General features: G+C 41.7%; 1 protein-coding gene across 3 annotated transcripts in view; it reads right to left on the bottom strand.

The window, feature by feature from the left end:
- Positions 1 to 3,915: 3,915 nt before the first annotated feature.
- The window catches only part of MLLT10 (MLLT10 histone lysine methyltransferase DOT1L cofactor), a 126,591-nt gene continuing 112,930 nt past the window's right edge, over positions 3,916 to 17,576 (bottom strand). For 2 of the 3 annotated variants that reach the window (XM_066198926.1, XM_066198940.1), the window contains 7 exons: positions 16,723 to 16,877; positions 14,671 to 14,859; positions 14,177 to 14,265; positions 13,693 to 14,051; positions 8,636 to 8,738; positions 7,699 to 7,911; positions 3,916 to 5,553 (listed from right to left, as the gene is read on the bottom strand). In XM_066198926.1, the coding sequence (XP_066055023.1) occupies positions 5,485 to 5,553; positions 7,699 to 7,911; positions 8,636 to 8,738; positions 13,693 to 14,051; positions 14,177 to 14,265; positions 14,671 to 14,859; positions 16,723 to 16,877 (1,177 nt within the window). In that variant the 3' untranslated portion in view covers positions 3,916 to 5,484. The remainder of the gene's footprint in view (positions 5,554 to 7,698; positions 7,912 to 8,635; positions 8,739 to 13,692; positions 14,052 to 14,176; positions 14,266 to 14,670; positions 14,860 to 16,722; positions 16,878 to 17,576) is intronic. The other variant, XM_066198934.1, reaches the window with a different exon arrangement.

Here is a 17,576-nt window from a genome sequence, read left to right as displayed (position 1 = left end):
AGAAAAATCTTCCAGGTGTGTAAAAGAGAGCTTTGCAGTTGTGTGATCTGTTTCCCTGATGCGATCCATATGGAACTGTTACAAATCTGCTGTGGCTGTGAAGGATAACAATGGGCTCAGTTTGGAGTGAAAAATAGCTTAGTTAGGTGTCAGGGCAAAAAACTCCAGTGGCGAATTTAAGGACTTGGGAGGACTCTTGACACCTTTATTGCTGGAGATCTAAACTTAACGTGAGCAGCTGCTCAAGACTGCCCCATCCCAGGGGGGTGTGGCCACAGTCACCCGCTGCCTCCCAACACCTTCCTGCCCTCCAGCACAGCCCTTCTGCAGGGGCTCGAAGGAAGGAGGACAAGCACTGCTGACTGGTAAGACTTTGTTTGTTTGTTCGTAAGGCCATTCACACTAAGAAACTTAGAACAGTGCTCCTGACAAATCCAGTTTACCTGAAGGAAGATGTTTAAGGATGGGCAAAGGTTGTACATGCCACGCTGTCACGCTTGGGTTGAATATCTGAAGTGCTGGATGTCTGTCTGACCACAGGTGCTGCTTATGCCTGGATAGAAGGGAATTGATGGATTGCATCCTTACTGCTTGAAGACTGAACCTTCCTGAAAGCAGAGGCAAGCTGGCTGTGTAAGAGAAATGCACTGGCCTCTTGCACAGTGGCACTGCACTGGGAATTGCTGACAGGCCCAACTGCCTCAGCATCAAGAACTGGGAAGGGTTTGCGTAGCACTGATGGGTCCTTTGGAACTGAAGGTCTTGGATGGGGAATGTGTCAGTGCCCTGCACCAGTGGAGCTGAGATCCCCATCTGGGAGCCGTCCCCCGCGGCGGGGAGTAGTGAAGGCTTTGTCCAGGGCACATCCAGTCCTGCTTCATGATCAGTTCATCAAGGGCCAGAGGAATTGACCCACCCTTAGCTTTAGTGTTCGGCAGCGGGGAGGAAAGAGGCCTGTGTAAGAGTCCAAGACCTTCAGAGCCTCTCAGGGTTGGCAGGTGTTTTGTGGATGATGACAAAGCCCATTTAGCAGCGCCTTTAGTCTGTGCTGACTGAGGTCAGACATGATGCTCACCAGAGAAGTGGAAGACTGTAGCCAGGCTGTGTTTTCCCATGGGTCTGTTACCCACCACCACAGCTTGTTTTTCTTAACCTTTCTCTCCATGAAATCCAAGGTCACTCAAGGCTTGGGATTTAAGCAACTTCTTCCAACTCCTATTCTAGCACAGAAACTAGCAGATTTCCTTTAAGTGATGTTAATATTTGTCTGCTAGCAAAATACATTTTCTTTCCTGGGCAGTTTTGAGCTGTAGCTCCACAGTGCTTTTGCACCGTAACTTTGTGTTCAGTCTTAGAGAGGGTCTGTGCTGTAGGTTCTACACTCTGACTTGCACCTAAATGTGTCCGATCTGAGCCTACTTGGAGTGTCTTTGCTTGTCTCTGCTGATGGCACAGGCAGAGCACTATGGAAAGGAGTTGTTTGGAGCAGATGAGACAGGGAGGGCAGTATTTCCTTACCATGCTGAGGATAAAGTCCATTGCCAAGCTAGAGAACCCTGACAACCATACACAAGTGAGTACGAAGAATCTGACTGAGATGCTGTGAGGTGCTCTCATTTAGGCTTTTTAGTTCTAGAGGAATGACCAGCAGATTCTGTTCTGCAGTGTCCTTTTGTAAATGTAGATGTTTGGACTGTATTACTCTCAACTTCATAGTTCTCAGTGTTTGACCTAATTAAAAAAAAAAAAAATGGAAGATGTTTCAGGAAAGGTTTTGCAATGTGACCTCTTTGTGAGATGACAGGGCCTGAAAACAACAGGAACAATGAAGAGTTCTCCTTTAGGCAGACCCAACACTAGGATTTTAGTGCAGCTTATGAAAAACAGGCACCAGAAAACTGGTCGGTTTAAATGACACACAGTGCTACTGCTGAATGAGTTGCTCCTGCTAACACAGCTTGAATGGATAAAGTTGATAAAGGCAGGAGTTCAGATGTTTTAGGCTGTCCAGAATTAGTTGGCTTCTGTAAGCCATAAGGTTTGTCGTTAGTGTTGTGAGTGAAGTGGGGTTTTGGTGAAAAACCTTCTGAATGCAGCACCTTTAGCCTGCGCTGCTTTGGTGACACTGAGCCCAGAGCAGCTCCCAGCACCCTTGGAGAGCTCAGCAGCTTGGCTGCCAGGGACCTGCAGGGGGGCCCGGGCTGCTTTGGCATCCGAGGCATTCCACAGGGACAGCACCGTGGGCTTTACTGAACTGGTGTCACATCAGCCATAGACCACCATCTTCCATGTCAGGACCTGAAAAATCATTGAAACGAGGTTGGTTTTGCCTGCATCTGGCCCTCATGTGAACGGGGCTTGGATGTGGTCTCTTTAAAGGGCTGGTGAATTGAATTTTTGTTTGGATGTCAGAACTGTCCATTTCATTATTCCCCTGCTGTTGGCACACCAGGACTGTGGTTCTGTAAATCACCCATTGCTATCTCGGGCTCCTGGCACCCATCTCTTTTGACAATTTCACAAGTATTTCTAACTTTGCTTCTCTTAGCAGGAGACAGGTACCAGAGTTTAGGCAGTCCCTCCAATAGAAGAAATACACAAGGAAAGGCAGGAGTTAGCACTTAACCGATTCCTACGGTGTTATTCCAATTGGAGCAAGGTGACTTACATTGCCTAAGCGTTTTTGGCTTTGGCTTAGGTCCATTAATAAAGCAGCAGTCCATGGTTCCAGAAGTGGTACTGAGGATTCCCTGGAGGCCTTGTGCTGGGAGCAGGGGCAGATTGGGCTTTTCTTCCCCCTCCTCTCCAGGTCTGGCAGTACTGAGTGTAACTTTGGGGCCTGGCCCTCTGTGCTCTGTAGTCTCCCATCTCAGCACTGACCAACAGGGCCAGAACACTGACAGCTCCTGAGCTCTGGTCCTTGTACAGCTTTCATCAGTACAAGTGCTGCAATCTCCTGAACCTTTTCACCTCAAAGCATAACGCATTCGTCAACTACCCCCAAAATGTCAGGAGGTTTCTCTAGTCCTGGGGAGGGTGGGAGCATGTCATGCCCCTTTGCTGTGCCAGGTGATGTTTCATGTTTCCCTACTGTTCTGAGCTTGTTCCATTTACCAGTCTTCTTTCAGGACTCCAGTTTTCCCCATTGGAAAATAAAACAAAAATATTCAATACTTGGGCTTTGAGCAGATGGAAGAACATTCAAATGGCACAGGCCCACAGCCCCACCATCCTCCTGCTGCTTGTCCCAGAAGCTGCTCTGAGCCTCAGGCTGCCCCCGACTAGAGAGGGGCTAAAAATTGTGAGCAGGCCATAATGCATCTCTTGTCTGTCAACCCCCGACGAGCACAACCCCTCACATTTTATCTTCAAGTGACCATACAGGAAGGGTCGAACTTCCTTTGCTTCCTGGGAAATAAAAAACCAGGAGTTTAGCTATTTACCAACCTTCCCAAGGACAGTAAACAAAATTCATGGAAAAAAGCACTGTGCTGGTTTTACAGGAAGTGCAGTTCAAAGGTTACAACAGCAGCCTCAGCCTCACTGCCCTCGCCCACGCATGGTGCAGGTGAGGAACCATCCGCTCCCCACAGAGCTCTCGCCAAGTTACACCAGCACCAACAACAGCCACTGCTCCTGTGCTTCCAGTCATTCCTCTTTGAAGGGTGAAGGCAAAATCTGACAACAGACCCAGGGCTGCAATGGGCTTTTCTGTCCAGTAAGAAGAAATACCCCTGGACAGTTTTTCAGCTACATCAGTGTCTCTTGAAAGCAACAAATTTACGTGAAAGATAGCTTCTGAAACTTCCTGTATAATAAAATTTAGTAGCCATGTGCAAATCAAACTCTTCCTCTCGTGTCATGTTAATAGAAATATTCCTTTCTTCTACAAGACTCACCTTCACACAAGTCATATACAATGATAAACATTATTAAAGTTTATTAACAAAAGCTTTGTACATATCTTTTCATACACTTGGAATTTTACATCTAGTCAAAATAACAGCACATTTCCATCTCACCTTTTGTACAAATTGTTACAGAATATCCACCAGTGGGTGAGTAAGTAAAATAAACCACTGGTTTGCTTTTGTGAAGTATCTACAAAAGTGATTTGTGATATTTTTAAAAACTTCCCCAGAACATATAAAAATAAATTATTTTTACTTTTTCAATTAAATCTACTAATTAGAAATATTACAAATCAAAATATCAATGTTTTCTTATGAATTCTTCACAATACAAAACAGATTCACAAAACTTTATTTACAGAAATGAGGTAAGAACTGTGCAATGTTTAACTAAGAAACATATTGCAGAATTAACATGTTCTTCCAAATAAGTACACAGTGGAGGTCTAATTACAGCTGGGTCTTTTCTGCTAATAATTCCCACCTCACTCTTGATTAGTGGTCATTACCCCCATTTAAACTGCCCTTCACCACCCTGCATAGACTCACCACGAGATCAGCAACTGCCCCAAGTGTTGTAACACAAGTTCACCCGTTTCAACCACTGGGAAATTTTAGTGGGAAATGGTAACTCACCTTTTTGGTAATTTATTAGTGAAAAGTGACCCAGGTAACAATCTGCCTGAGCTCTCTACAGTGGTATAAACACCTCTAGGAAAGGCAGAACAAGGCTGCTGGTGCAAGACAGAATATTCCCGCTGCTAACAAGGACACATCTAGTGCATGATCAGCTGTTTGCAGCCATTTCAACAAAATGGAGGTAGCAACAGGCACTTGGTTTAGGCCAAACACTACACAAACTTCTTCCAGTGTGGCCTCATCTGGTAAGAAAACTTTGTCACTGGAACCAAACTGGTTCCTTTAAAAACCTCAGAACTCTAAAATCTACACCAAAATTATTAAACTTTGGATTCCATACCGTAATTCTTATTCAAGAAAAACTCCAACTATACAACAATAGAAATTTAAAGGAATAAAAAAGTTCAGAAGTCGATTCCCTTATGAGACAGGTTCCAAAACAGGTGTGTAAAAAAAGAAATGATGATCAGCAAGTCCCAGCTGCCATTACAAGCTCCGTCTAAAAGGATCTATTGTAACTGCAGCAGCAGATCAGATGGGCTGGGGTTGGGCTGTTAAAACTACTGCTCTGAAACCAAAGCAATGCACCACTGCAGACGGTTTATAGCCTTTACATCTGTGACATCAGGACCGAAGAGTCAAGTGTACGTTCTTCCGTGGTCGAATTTGTACTTTGTACCATCATATTGATAAAATAATTATGATTTGCAGAGTTTTATCTACTTCACAGTCTGAGACATTAAAAAGTACATCCATTTTAGTGCAACAAGAAAGCAAATGAAAGCCTACCAAAAATATCCTTACGAAAATTATTAACCTCTTGCTGTGCAGTAAGAGTTCCTTGTTGCTCTTTCTCAATCTTCAGAAAGGGAACCCGGGGTTTGCAGCCACAGGAAGTGCTATAACAGCAGGACGTGCAGGGCTCAAGTGTCATTCAAATGTCAACTCTTCTCTGACGCAACTGGTCCAGTTTTATCATTGAGCCTCTGTGTAAGAGAAAATACTTCTAAAAATCAGATTATAACATACAGAGCTAAGTAAAATTCAAATCATAAAGATGACAAAGCAGTTGAGGTACATTCACTAGAGAGCCATCTAAATAGTAACTCTGCATTGTAAAAAATAACCATGTACTGTAGAATTGAAAGTGGGAAGGGAAAGAATAATTAGAAGAGCGGTCCTGTATTGAAGCAGCTAATGCTAAGGTCACGACAGGCAGCATTAGAAAACAACTCTCCTCCTACTTTCATTCCAACTAGAGTGGCTGTTCCTGGCCATGGGAACATCTCTCTAAAACTGCAAGATGGTAAAGAGGAACACCAGACCTCTGTTACATTTGCCCACGGGAGAGGGCTGAAATCTACACTTCTCCATCAGAACAAATACAATTTCCAATTCGCCCCATCTCAATTCTTTCTATGTTGCTACAAAGTAATTTCCTGCAAGTATTGAACAGGACTGAGCAAAAATCTCATCTTTCACTGAGCATTCAGAAATACCTGAAAACCTGTTTCAACTGCAAATGAGATTAGAACAGTCAAACTCTGGCAAATAGAGAATTTGTTAAAAATAGTTCAACAGTCTGTGCAACTTGTCTCAATTCTAGCCTTAAAAAAAAATATAAAATCAATTTCAAAAGAATTTTTTGGTATGGGTTTTTTTCAAAAGATGTTCTGAGGTTTCTTGGAATTATTAAATAATTAGATTATGTTAAATATGTTTATTTAATAAAAAAGATATTTAACTGTTTGCATAGAAACTGTAATGGCACATTTGTAAAAATACACTGCACTGTACAGACCTAGTAATGGCCATTTAAAAAAAATCAAAATAAGATCACATGGAATATTTTGCTTGGATGTACACCAAATACAGGTTCTCAATTCCATTTACTACTAATTTCTGGAAAATGAGGGGAGATCAGTTTTCAACATATGAGCTGAACATCTCTGAATGAAGGCAAGGCCTGGAGGCAAGCCCCCACACGTGCCAGCACGTTTGCTGTGACAGTCACTGACCCCGACAGTGGAGCCTGACCGCAGTGACTGTTCACAGCCGCCACATCACAACTGCCCAGACCCCAAAGCACAAAGCTGAACAAAAATGAGTGCTCACAGTTTTGAATGGACTGGAGCCGTTTCCAGGAAAAATCACCTTGAAAATTCATCATTTATGTGGTTTGTGTCTGAAGTGTGTACTGCCTAGAAGTACCACAGAAGCCCAACCCGAGTCCTCCACCACAGTGCTGCTGAAGTAAGTGGAGGGTTTGGGAGTGGGGAGCAGAGAGGGGATTCATATTTAGCCCAAACCCTCCCCACCTGCTCTTGCAGACTAGCTTCTCTTTCTTCTCTACCACTACCACTTGCTGTCTTCTCCAAGGAATGCTGAAACTTTTTGTCTTTCTGCTCTATTCATCCTTAGTTTTTCCAAGTTTTATATGCTCCTTCCTTTATCCTCTCATCTTAATTGTAGCACCCTTAAAGAATGAAGCCTATTCTCTGACTTCTTGAAGAAAGAATTCTTGTCTTGGGGATGGAAATTATGGGCAAATACTGAAGAAAATGGAACATCTTTGCCAGAAAAACGTGTCTTGTTTCTTTATCTGTCTAGGAAAGGTTTTGTTACTCTGTGAAGCAGAAGAGCCGCTCAGCCTCCCAATATACAGCCTCATTTTCCCAGGCCAGCATCAGGATGCACATAGCCCATCCTCCTAACAGATTCCACCTTCTCAACAAGGGCCTCTTCACCTCTCAAGCCATCAGCTAATCCCCACCTCTCCACAGGGCCTGAGGCCTGCCCAAGGCAAACTCACCAGCAAGGTGGTAAAAAGAATGACCCACAAAACAGTGGACACAATGCTGGGGGAGAAGTAGGGTGAGGAGGGCTAGGGCTCTTGCAGTTGTAATTACGAGAGGAAGGCAAGGGCCATGGGATTGGTGTCCTGATCCAGGGAAGCAACAGTGTGCAGCAGACATGTTTGGTGTGACTACAAGTTCGCAGAGTTCTGAGCCTCATTTAAGTGCAGGCCAAGGCTCAAGAAAAATAAAGACAAAAAATCCACCATCTTTGATTTGTGAATACAGGCACATAATCTGCATGTTATCTCCTGGAGGTACTGCAAGGGAAGTGAGGTGAGAAGTATACTTACTGTCACCTTCTGAGCTGCGTTATCTCCATGAATTGTGAGGAATGGGTTGGTAGCAGCTGCATTAAGTGGTGAGGCCTGTGTGCCTGAAAGTAAGTTGTTTATGGGTATCTGTGCTCCTCCAGTAATCTGCAATTGCTGTACTTCAGACTGATGGTGTTGGTGATGGTGATGCTGTTGCTGTACTAATTGATACAAAAGGGCCTGATGTTGTTCCTTGAGTAATATGGGGAGAGGGAGGAGGAAGAAAAAAAAAGATCAATAATTAGTTGCTGAAAAATAGCAAAAAAGATCAATAATTAGTTGCTGAAAAATAGCTCCTTCCCTGGGTTCCTGCTTATCCAGATCTTCAGTCAGTGCAACCCTTAAACTAATCCCAGCTAATTTAGGTTACACTAATGAAGTTCCATGAGACAGTGGGAAAGGAAGTTCCTGTCAGACTTCCTGAAATCAGTAGCTCAGCAGAAGTTCAGCTAAGCCTGCTGCCTTCATCAGGCCTCTGTCAGAACAAACGTACCTGAGAAGACTGTGTGCTAAAACTACACAATTAACAATACGAATAGTTCAGCTAGTTACCTAATGGCCTATATGAGTACTGCAAGCAGAGCAAAGACACGTCACAACACTCTTACAATCCACACACGCTCCCAAGCTCTGCTGCCCACAGCTGATTGTGAGAGAGACAAGCCTCCATGTCCACATAGGACAAAACAGAACTGAAGGCACTAAGGAACGATTCTTCTAGCCATAAGCACAGCCCAATAATATCCTAACATTTTATATGACTATCATCCAAAAAGGTTGAAGCAACTGAAAGACTAAAATATTATCAAAACCTTTATATCAAGTTAAATCCATTACTAATTATATTAAGCTGAGGAGTTTATCCATGCCTTAGAATACAATAGAGGAATAAATCATAATTAACTGAAAAACTTACTGATGTGAGTTGCTGGGTACTTAGTAATTGCTGAAATTGCTGGTGCTGTTGATGGAGTAATAGTTGTCTCTGTTGGTCAGAAAGCAATCCTAGTCCCGAGGCACTGTAGGGTAATGACAGGGTAATACTGTGGTTTATATGGAAATACGGGAACTTTTCACTTCAGCTTTCCATTAAAGAAGAGATGTAAACAAATGGACAGACCCTATTTAGCATTTGATTTCATACTGCAAATATTGTCTGACTGTTCAGCTGCAATTTCTGACACCACCCCCAAGTCTCATTTATGCTGAGCAACAGCAACATCTCGCCTGTAACATGTCTACTCCATGCACGTTACTTGAAACTCAGAAAATAAACACCAATTATAAAGTACATTTCAAATAATTTATACAGAAAGGCCAGAATTTATATTGCAAGACAGCTCTTGCCAAACTTTAACACCTAGTTACCAAACATTTGCTTTGCCTTGGTTTCCTTCTAATTCCCATCTTTCGTGTCATTCAAAGCACTCATACTACCCACACCTTGTCTGTAAGTCAGCAAACACATTCAGTTTTGCAAGGGGCCAGGGGATGCTGCCATGGATGCAGCTGTCTCTGTTTTTGTCAACTACTCCACTCCACTATTTTCATGCCTACATAAAATTGTCTGCAAATACTTAGGAAGCTGGGCAGGGAATAGATCCAGCTGAGAACTAGGCTGTAAACAAAGAGTTTCTTCAGCTATACCAGTTTACTGCAAGACCAACAGCATGAACAAGGCTATGCTGGGAACAGAAGACCAGGAAGACAGCTGGATTTACTCTTTCAATACAGTGTTAGCTTCTACTGCTTTTAAACACCCATTAAAATATTAAGGTGTAGTTTCATGATAGGTTTATCCTGTTGTTGAAAAATTAAGTATTTCCTTTTGAGCTGTACACTTCTGTCCCCTCCCCTCATACTGGGTCTTGCACAATGGGCTGCAACCTGTGGGAACTGAGCTGAAGCTTTAACCAATACAAAACGCACTGACAGATTCTCTAATAATGTAGATGAGGTCACTCCGTGATGAAGGAGTTCTGGTAAGAAGGTGTGCATAGCATGACAGGATTTCTTGCTGGGATTGGTAGTAAGGAATTACTCACTTAAATCAGTCACAAATCCACACCATTAGGCTACAATCATGTAGCTCCTCAGGGCATGATATTTATCTTGCATTTTTAGAGCAGCCAGCAAACTGTAGCCCAAGTCTGCAGTCATTTGACTTTGAATTAACCAGCCAATATCAAAGTATCCAAAGCATCACCATTCCCTCCTACTGGGACAGGGCAAGCCACGTATAAACTTTGTCTCATACTCTGCTGCATGGTCTCAGCACTACCAGACAGACCTGGTGGGCTGCACTTAGGAGTTCCTACAGGGAAAGGGAAGCCTGTGTCAACGGGAAGTTTATGGGGCTGGATGGAATCCATCCAAGGCTACTGAGGGAGATGATGGAAGTCCACACAGAGACACTTTCAACCATTTTCCAGCAGCCCTGGCTGACTGGGATCTCAAGATCCCAGCTGACTACAAGATAGCAAATGTGATGCCTGTCTAGAAGAAGGGCTGGAAGGAGGATCTTGGCATCAGGCCTCGTCGGTCTGACCTTGGTGCCAGGGAAGGCCATGGAGCAGATCCCTTGAGTGCCATCACACAGCATGTGCAGGACAACCAGGGGATCAGGCCCAGCCAGCACAGGTTTGTGAAAGGCAGCTCCTGCCTCACTGACCTGATCTCCTGTGACAGTATCACCTGTTTGGTGGGTGAGGGAAAGGCTGAGAATGCATCAGCCTAGACTTAGGTAAAGCCTTTCACACTTTCCCACAGTATTCTGACTAATATTACCATTATTTCCTTCTCTTTTTACCTCACTTTTTCTGTATTCTTCTATACTGGAATGAATCTTCTCCGCTGTTTTTGTTCATTCTTTTATCCCATTCATTCTCTTTCCCAGATCATGTTTTACCTTTGCACTTCTTTTTTCTGCTGTTGTTCTCCCTTCTCTTTAATCGCTCTGCCTGCCTCTCTTGCTCTGCATTGGCACTTGAAAGAAAATACCCTCAGTCAGCAGCTGAGATCTCAGTGTCCAGAAACAAAACTGAACTGCAGAGGACAAAATGCTGCAGCTCCCAAGCTTCCCAGAAGAGACAGTTCCCTGGATTTCACCACAGAGCTTTCTCTAAACCAGATCAGCTTGGAATGTAAATTTAATCCTTTTTAGCTTCTCATTAAAAGGTACATGATCAGTCTGAAACTCTCCATCCCACACTCCTCTCTGGTTGCGAGAATGTAAAGAAACAATCCTATCTCTTTCCTCAAATCACTTAATCTCCCACTTGCTGGCAATCTGTACTAAGCGATCTTTTTCCCCCAGAAAAGGATCAAGTATTTTTTTCTGCTGAATGAATGTAGGTTCTTTTACCTACAACTTGAAACTCTCTCCAACAACATCGTGCAAAGCAGTGTTCTCTCACCTCCTTGTGTGCCACAGTTAGGGAGTTCATATGAATAAGGACAATATGCAAAAAAGCGGCTTCATGTATTGGTGAACGCTCTGCCTATTTTTCATATTAAACTGTTGGAACAGATTCTGAAGCTTGGGAAGTTACTGTAACAAGCAACTTCCAGGAACATCTGGCAAGTCTTTTAAAATTACAGAACAATACCCTGAAGTTAGAAAGCAGGGCTGAGTTCTCACGTAGCTTTCCAACATGCTGATTTAAACCACCTCCAACCTTGACCCCAGCACACAATCTAACCAGGGTCAGAGAGCTCACATCACCACGGCACCAAACCTTTGAGCCTGTCTGTGCTTGGTACCATTCAGCCTTCCCACCAGGGCAGTTCAAAGAGCAGGGGGTACCCTGGGAAATTTAACATTAAAGAAATAGTCGACCAGTTGCCACTGAAGCAGCACTGAACTCAAGCCTGGCAGGTGTCCCATAGAGTTCCAGAACCAGTAATTTCAACCACTGGAAAGTATGTTTTAGTCTGGTTTTTTTCCTTCCTTCAAAATCAACCCAGAGCCTCTCTGCAACTTAGTTCCCATAACAAAACTTTCTTTTCATGTATTTTACTAAAGCATTTGTAATGGGACAAACAGGAATGAGGAATGCACATGTCATTACCAGAATCATATCAGCACTAACATTACTGAACTTTCCCCTTCTAAACATACAACCATAAATACTGAAAAGTCACAGAAAATGAGGGCAACTGTGAAACACCTCAAAAGGAAGAGGGCCTGGGAAATAATATGGATTAGCTCAAACAAGGAAGAGAATTGTGTGAAAAGTGCACTTTTAAATTTAATATCAACATTAATTTTAAATTAGTATTATTGAGGGAGGAGTGCAGAAAGAGATCATGCCACAATAGAAGCAGAGAAGTGGAAGGGCTGACAGATTTGTACAGCATAAGCTTGTTGTAGAAGAAAACAGGGAGTCATTGGGAGTATTCCAGACTCTAATAAAGGTTAGAATGAGACTAAGGACAGGATACTGGCTGCAGTGTTCTGCGTGAATTGGAGCATTCTACTACTGAGGTACACAATGAAGAGTTAGAGCACTTAAAATGGATATTAAAAATGAAACAGAAGAACTTCTGCAACACAAAGAGAAGCAAATCATCTGTGTATAAACAAAATCATTTGAGAAGACAGTGGTATGACTGGTATTAAGCATAACTGATATATTCTGGCAGTACCTGTAAGTGGAAAGCAGCATGCAACTGATTAATGTGATTGATCTTGTCTAGGATTTCTCACTCTTTCTCACACTTTTGGGGAGAGAATGCAAAATTTTTGTGTTTTTCGCAAATCTCTGATGCTCAAGAAAGACAAAAACTTTTCATAAAAAGAATGTCTTTTGTTTATCCTATGAAACCTCATGTTCACAAAGGATATAAACTATGAAAAATACAGGTTTCTCAGGAAAAAACATAAGGACAACATGCAAACAACAGGATACACTTGGAAGTATCAGATTTTATGAGCCTACTGAAGCAATACCACACTATGATACAGTACACAAATATCCAGGAGCTGCCAAACCAACAAAAGGAGGCAAAAAAAAACTGGAAAAGGAAGCTAGGAAATTGGGGATCCCTTGCATCATTCCAATCACATATGTCTTTTTGATGGATAATCCACAATAATGTCCAAAAATAAACTCTGTTTAAAGACAAGTAATCCACTCCTTATTCACAGGCATTTCTTTCTACACAGAATTGTAGTTCTCCTTCTAAGTAAAGGACAAGACAAGGGGTGTAGGGAAGGGGAGCAGCAAGAAAGAGCAGGCCCAGGCTCTGCTCTATCCCACAATACTTCCAGACCAAGAAGTCCATTCCTCCTCCTGGAAAACAGCTGTCTCCTTTTGTTACCCATTTGCCTTGCAGCTCAAGCAGCAGCAGTTTATGTTACTGAGGGTACCTGGCTTTGGTGAAGGGCTGTTAGGAATACCCACAAATGAATCTTTTTATGCATTTAGAAATCCACAGGAACTCTGCTTGAAAAGCTGATTTTGTTGAGTTTGGAGTCAGTGCAGGCAACTGAAAACCATGCAACTGTATTACAACTCTGGCTGGTTATGCCTATTACATCTTGAATTACATGACCATATACCCTTCTCCTTCTCACCCTCCCCCCTTCTTACTGCAACAAATGGTAGCTTTTCCAGTGCTCCTTTAATCCTGGAAGAACAATCGGCAGGACAAATAATATTGTTTTCTGAACTAAAAAAAGGAGCTGAAGCTCATTTACATAATTACATTTGTTTGGGAATGTGACTTGATTAAAAAGCAGGAATTCACTGGGATTCCCAAAAGCCCTAGAGAAAACATCTTTTCTTTAACTTGACTATTTGTACTTCCATTAAATGCCTCCTCACTTTCATTCACAGGCCAGGAGCAGAAGTTACTTCGGCAATTATAAGTGAAGGAATGAACAGTATATTTGGAGGAAGACAAAAAACCCAGCTAACCTGAAGAACAGCAGCCGCTATGAGGAAAAACATAAAATCAGCAAATTCTTACCTGTTATTTAGCGTGGTTGGCAGAGGATGTGTTGCATTGGGTGGCACGGTTGCATGAGTGAGAGAAGGGTTCTGTGATATTGTTGCTGGGGTCTGAATTACCCCATTTAAAGCCCCTACAATTCCATTGATTGCCAGCTGGCTGGCTGGCAGTGCTCCAATTATTCCACCCACAGCCGGCACTGCAGGAATGGTGGAGGTTACAGTCTGCATACCACTAGCCAGTGCCCCCACTGTCACACCATTGACCTGCTGAACTCCGGGGACTCCCGAGCCTTGCTGGGCCGGACTCTGCCCAGCAGGTGGTGGAGTGGAAAGCGCTGATGAACTGCTGGTGCTTTGTCCGCTGGAGGTTATCTCCTGGTGTCAAAACAAACAACAAAGCCCCCTCAGCTGCATAAAATTTCACCTAACACCACAATGCAAGGACTGGGATGAGTTAACTTGTAACAAGTTTAGGTTTAGAAGAAAGAAATAAAAATTACCTGATTTAATACAGGAAGGGAATTGTCTGGTAAAAAACTGTTTCCCAGATGAGGGCTTTTACTGCTGTTCAAGGAATCAGTGCTAGGTGCTAAAGTAATTATTTCAAAAAACACACAGTGGTTAAATTTCTGTAGCATGTAAAAAGATTCAGAATAATTATTTCAAAATTATGAAAGCTAAACAGAAAATGTAAAGTCAACTTTAAAATCATTGCTGAATAGTAAAATATTAACTAAGTAATTGGTGAATCAATAGATTCAAACAGATGTGCTCCAAGCAGAATTAAAAGAGAAACTGCACTGAAACAAGTAGTAATGGTTCAGAAAAATTAACCGATTGATGTTTAAACATTTAGCACATCAGCAAATACGTGGTCTATATTCATCCTACATTTATATTCATCTCCCATCAATGGCATGTGTGGATGAAATAGATATTTCATATAAATACATGTTCAAATTACTTTGACACTTTAATAATCCCCTCTACTTACGTGCTTGTACTGGAAAGGCATGTACTTGATGAGAAGGGCTGGGATTTGAAGTTATTGTTGGAAAGGGCACTGAAAGCTGTGCATTGAGAAGCTGCAGTCGCTCCTTCTTTGCAGTCAGATTCTTTATCTGTTCTTCCAACCGCCTATTTTCAACCTGAAGTTGGTGTAATGATTTAAGCATTCCTAAAACTGAGACAAAAATGCACACATTATATTCCACAGCCACATTCAATGAACGAGTAACACCTTCATTCAGTTTTAAACTCTTCATTACAAAGACTAGCAAATATGTGACAATAGAAAATTATTACAGATGTCTGCATTTTAGTTGAAAGATTTAAGATTAACTTTGAGTAATTTAAATTGCAACAGTATGTTGTGACAGTAATTTTGGAATACCTCTACCCCCTGGCTTAAATACTGATAGAGCATCATTAGGGCCAGCATACATTTTGAGCAAACAGCAGTACGTGATAACTTTGGCCGAAATCAGAATATAGAAGTATTTGAGTAGCACAGGTTAACTGCATAGTTGGGATAAATCCAGTTCAGCTGCAGTATTAGGAATTGCAAACCTTATAAAACAGAGACGTTTGACAAGAATGTGCTCAACTAGCAGCACAGGCAACCAACAATGTTTATATAAAATCCCCCGAATTTATGAAAAGGGAGTTTTTCTGATTTAATGACTTGTGAACCATAAATGCATAGAAGCAATGAAGAAACCAGAAGTCCTGTAACGTGAAGCTGTCCCGGCGCACCTTGGCGGGAGCTGCGAGCGGCGATGTCGGAATCCCCCAGCAGGGAGCACTCTGTGTGCACCGCACTTACCCCCCGCCTCTCCACAACCAGGGCAGCACCTTCTCCACTGACCTGATTTTTACCGAGCAGTTTTCTCAAACTCCCACTTGGTTTCAGAACTTGGATTTCCCAACCAGTACTAGAGTGTGACTGTAAAGCCACAGGGAGAGCCTCCTCTTTTTTTTTTTTTTTTTTTCTTTTCTTTTTTTTTTTTTTTTTTTTTTTTTTTTTTTTTTTTTTTTTTTTTAATTCTAAATTGTATTTGTTTAACATGACCTCTGGAGCTACTACAGACATAAGTCTACTGGTATAGGCACATCTGGTCATTTCCCAAGGATTTAGCTTTTATCCCTCCTCTTCAAGTACATACAAAGGAACCCTCAGTGAGCTCAAATGAGATGCAATAAGACTTAGCTAAACCTGTCCTCCAGCTATCATGTTTAAAGGATTATCCCTGCATGAATTTCCTCACAATTAGCATTTTTGTCAGGATACCATTCATAAAAATACTAACTAGATACCTCTTTACACTACCAATGAGAAGAATAATGCATTCAATAAAATATAACACAAACCATAACCTGGAATAAAATAAATTTTTTAACATATCCAGTGATTGTCTTTGATACTGATACATTGCTGAATATAGAGATTCACATGATCTACTGATCATACTTTTAACATATTCATTATTGGACTATTCCACTCTATTAAACATAACTTGAGAAAATAATAATTTGCTTGCTTTAGGAACCCACAAGAAAGGCAGAATATAATAAAGACACGAAAGCCCAGTAGGACTCCTGCCGAACATTTTTAAGTATTTTCCTTTCAAACAGCAACCGAAGTAGAAAAGTCAGGTTTAAAAAAAAAATAGAACAAAAAAAATTATTATGCCAATTTATATCACACAATATAAAGAAAAATGGGGAACTGTACTACAATATTTACAGTAGTGGATCTAAGAGTTCAGAATTCTTTTCCAAACTCTGCAACCCCAGACCTGCAAGTTACTTCCTCTTCCATGGCACAATTTCCCCATCTATAAAAGGTACATAATTACAGAGAGAAGTCTTTTGTAATCTACTGATGCCATGCGCTGCACTAAGAACTATGCTAGAACTGTACCCCACAGTTATATTTCAATTCACAGCAGAAAATAAATTTTATTAGAATTCTTGGACAAGCACAGAATAGCAGCTCTGAGTAACAGTTGGCAAAAGTCATAATAAACAGATTGTGGGTACTTACTGTCACTGGGGGTGCCTTGCTCTAATAAAAACTGTTGTCCTTCACTCCACTGCCTCTCCAGAAGCTGTTCTATGCTGGCTGCTACTGGGGGCAAGTTTTCCCCACAACCATTCCCTGATTGATCATAGCGAATCTGCAAGCTGCTCACAGGGGATCTGTTGAAAATAATGCAATTTATTGTTTGAAGAAAAGGATGAAGGGAAATGTATTAGAAAAAGGCTGTTGAAATTTCTTACATCAGCTCTTAGCACCTACATATCTTATGCTTCCAAGACTAAGTTAATTCATCAAAATCACTAAGAACTCCTGGTTCTCACTGCCAGGGCTTTAATAAAAAAAAGACATATTATCACAGTGTGAGAATTTATACTGAGAAAGCACATAACCTCTTCTTGCATACAGAGTAACAACACAGTAACTGACAAACAGCATTGAATTAAACTATACAACACACACTTCTACAGCAGGAAACCATTATAATACGGATACACAGAACACCAACTTTGGGGGCAAAAAAACCCCAACCCACATCAAACTTCAAGCCTTTCCCTGAGAAAACCGGGAAAAATAAAATCAATTTATTAAAATCATCACATAGAAAAGCCAGATATAATTCCACTGACTAACTTGTTCTAAAAACAGTCATGCAAATCTGGATTTTTGACGGACTACATGAAAACATTATTTCACAAGGGATGCAATGCAAGTTAGAAGTTATCCTCTGCCTGTACTGTGAACACTTAATAGACCTCCGTTTTCACTCATGATCACACACAGTTCAAAGAATAATCCCCTTGCCACATGTCTTTTCTCGTTCAGGAGAAAATTAAATATTCAGCACATAGCCACTGTGA

This window comes from Chamaea fasciata, unplaced genomic scaffold, assembly GCF_029207755.1.
Source record: "Chamaea fasciata isolate MVZ Bird 193981 ecotype frontalis unplaced genomic scaffold, bChaFas1.0.hap1 SCAF_1, whole genome shotgun sequence".
Taxonomy (NCBI): domain Eukaryota; kingdom Metazoa; phylum Chordata; class Aves; order Passeriformes; family Sylviidae; genus Chamaea; species Chamaea fasciata.
The sequence above is the reverse complement of the archived record's forward strand: the minus strand, read 5'-3'. Positions and strand labels throughout refer to the sequence as shown.